At 39.7% G+C, this 2,408-nt stretch overlaps 1 protein-coding gene across 1 annotated transcript in view; it reads right to left on the bottom strand.

Annotated features, from left to right (window-relative positions):
• LOC107676301 (uncharacterized) overlaps positions 1 to 1,660 on the bottom strand; it is a 64,150-nt gene extending 62,490 nt beyond the window's left edge. Inside the window, exon 1 of the mRNA XM_016470833.1 lies at positions 803 to 1,660. Within this exon, the coding sequence (XP_016326319.1) occupies positions 803 to 1,267 (465 nt within the window). The 5' untranslated portion in view covers positions 1,268 to 1,660. The remainder of the gene's footprint in view (positions 1 to 802) is intronic.
• Positions 1,661 to 2,408: the final 748 nt, after the last annotated feature.

The raw sequence follows: 2,408 nt of genomic DNA, 5'->3' as shown, positions 1-2,408 counted from the left end.
TATATATATATATTTAGTCACATTTCAATCTTCAGTGGCATGTGATACATTTATAGACATTTATGACATTTATTATTTTTTCTAATCACATATCAATTTAAACATCTGTATTTAAGATTTTTGTTTTTGTCTTATTTGTCTTAATATTAAATGAAATTAATAAGAAGCACAGTAAAAATATTTAAAAAATATAATTTTCATTAATTCTTTCATTATTATATCTATAAAAACACTTATTTATGAAGCATTTTACGCACTTCATAAATAAAATGATTGCTCATTTCATCATTAATAACAATAATAACAACAACCTTTGAGTTTTTTTTTATATTTATTATGTATATATAAATACACACACATGCATGTATATATTTCAGAAAAATTTGTTATTTTTATATATTAAATTTATTTATAATATCAATTATATGAATATAAATATAGACATATATTTGTAAATATTTTAAAAATGTATACTGTATGTGTGTGCATTTTTATATACATAATATATATACACAGAACACACATATATTATGCAAACAAAAACGTTTATTTTGGATGCAATTAATCGAGATTAATCATTTGACAGCACTACTTAAAATTAAAAATAGATTTTATAGGCCAAAAAAATGAATTTTTGTTAATAACCTTAATACAAACAACCTTAATACTCTTTGTATGCCTGCATTAAAAAGCAATGATGGCTTCACATAAAACAACAAATATTTTCATATACTTTCATTCTGATTGGATTTTTGATTGGACTTCAAATTTTTACAAATGAATTAAAATAAGTGTGTCTTACCTTGAACTGTGAGCTGGGTTTATTCTCATAGCTGACACCCACTATTTTAGGCAGCTGCATGTTGGCGGATGTGATGTTGTTATTGTTATTAATATTCTCCGAGTTTGCTCTTATTTTCTTCAGCTCCATCCCTGGAGTCAGTCTGTCTTTCGCAGCCTCCATTCGGCTGGAGATGGTGATCTTACGAATGGACCTGGACGCAGTGTTCGGTGGGGTGACTGTGTTTCGGTTCAGGTGGTCGTCGGACGTCTCTTCGCGCCGATTCTTCGCCGCAGGTCCGCAGTGCCTGTCGCGGCCGAGATAAAGAGACACCTGTTCGTTCAGGTGCCTCAGTTTGCAGTTATCCGAGAACGTCCGATTCGGAAGAAAACCATCGGGAAAGTCCGAGCACTTTGGCACGGCCGGCGCCGAGAGTTTGGTCCCGATGGTGAACGGCTGGATTTTCCTCGCGATGCTCTCCGACATGGTTCGTTCTAAATCACAAATTAAAAAGTCCAAGCTATACTCGTTCTTCTCGAATTTAGTTGTCCACCTTCTTGTGCATGTTTAGAATGCACAGGACGCAGCCCAGGATGGCCTCCTTGGACTCCTGGAAACTGATCCGCTCCCAGACGTGGCGCAGCACGGTGCCAAGGTGGCCAGCAGCCGCCGTCAGGCTTCTGCGAAGGAGCTGTGTGGCAGAGGCTGCTAATCTGCTACTGAGGAGACTGACAACCAGAGAGCGCAGCAAGAGGAAAACGGCTGGCATGCTGCCGGAGAGAGAGAGAGAGGGAAGGAGGAGGAGGGGAAGCTTTCGTGAATGAGGGATGAAGTCACCGGACCGGAGTTTCTGTTAGAGCATGTGCAAAGCACAGGCAGGGGGAGAGGAGGTTGTAAAGTCTGGCTGTCAAAACTTCCTCTCTGACTGAGAACAGAGGAGCCTGGCAATAAGAGCGGGACGGCGGAGACAGCAGGAGACCCCTGGGTGACCCTTTCGGTCAGGGTGAGGCAGCGCAACAACGCAAAACAGATGCGCTTACCTTTTAAACGTAGTGTGAATATTTAAAAGTAGCAGATCGGCATGTTTCGGAATCTTCCCTTCAAGCGAAACATTCCAAAATTGAAGATGGTCTTCAGATGTTGTCCAGAAAAGATTCTTGGCTTCAATTAAATGCAAAAACATCTGAGGTGTTTATGCTTTCAGCAGCTTCTGATTTCTGGCGTTGCGCTCGCGTCTCTGTCCGCTCTCAAATGAACCGCTTCGGACTTTCTCCCTGCATCTTTGTTCTGGGCCTTGGGAACAGTTGTTTCGACAGGTTTCGTCCCAATGAAAGTGCACAAGCTAATTTAAGCACAGGAATGCCATGTGTTCTGAACAAATGATGCCTTCAGGACTGACCTTTGACCCCTTGACAGCGTGTGGCGCTGAGTGGTCACATTTGAACAGCAGAGAAAACAACATGATGGAGTGAGAAAGCAGATGTGATGGAGGTGAAAATCTGTAAAAGATGAAAGTTGTTTTAGAATATTTGTTACCCCTCAAACTAATATTAAATGGATAGTTCACCTAAAAATTAAAATTACCCAATGATTTACTCACCTTCAAGCCATCCTAGATGTATATTAC

The sequence above is a fragment of the Sinocyclocheilus anshuiensis genome, unplaced genomic scaffold (assembly GCF_001515605.1).
Source record: "Sinocyclocheilus anshuiensis isolate Anshui unplaced genomic scaffold, SAMN03320099.WGS_v1.1 scaffold3951, whole genome shotgun sequence".
In the NCBI taxonomy this organism is placed as follows: Eukaryota; Metazoa; Chordata; class Actinopteri; order Cypriniformes; family Cyprinidae; genus Sinocyclocheilus; species Sinocyclocheilus anshuiensis.
This window is presented reverse-complemented; position numbering and strand designations above follow the sequence as displayed.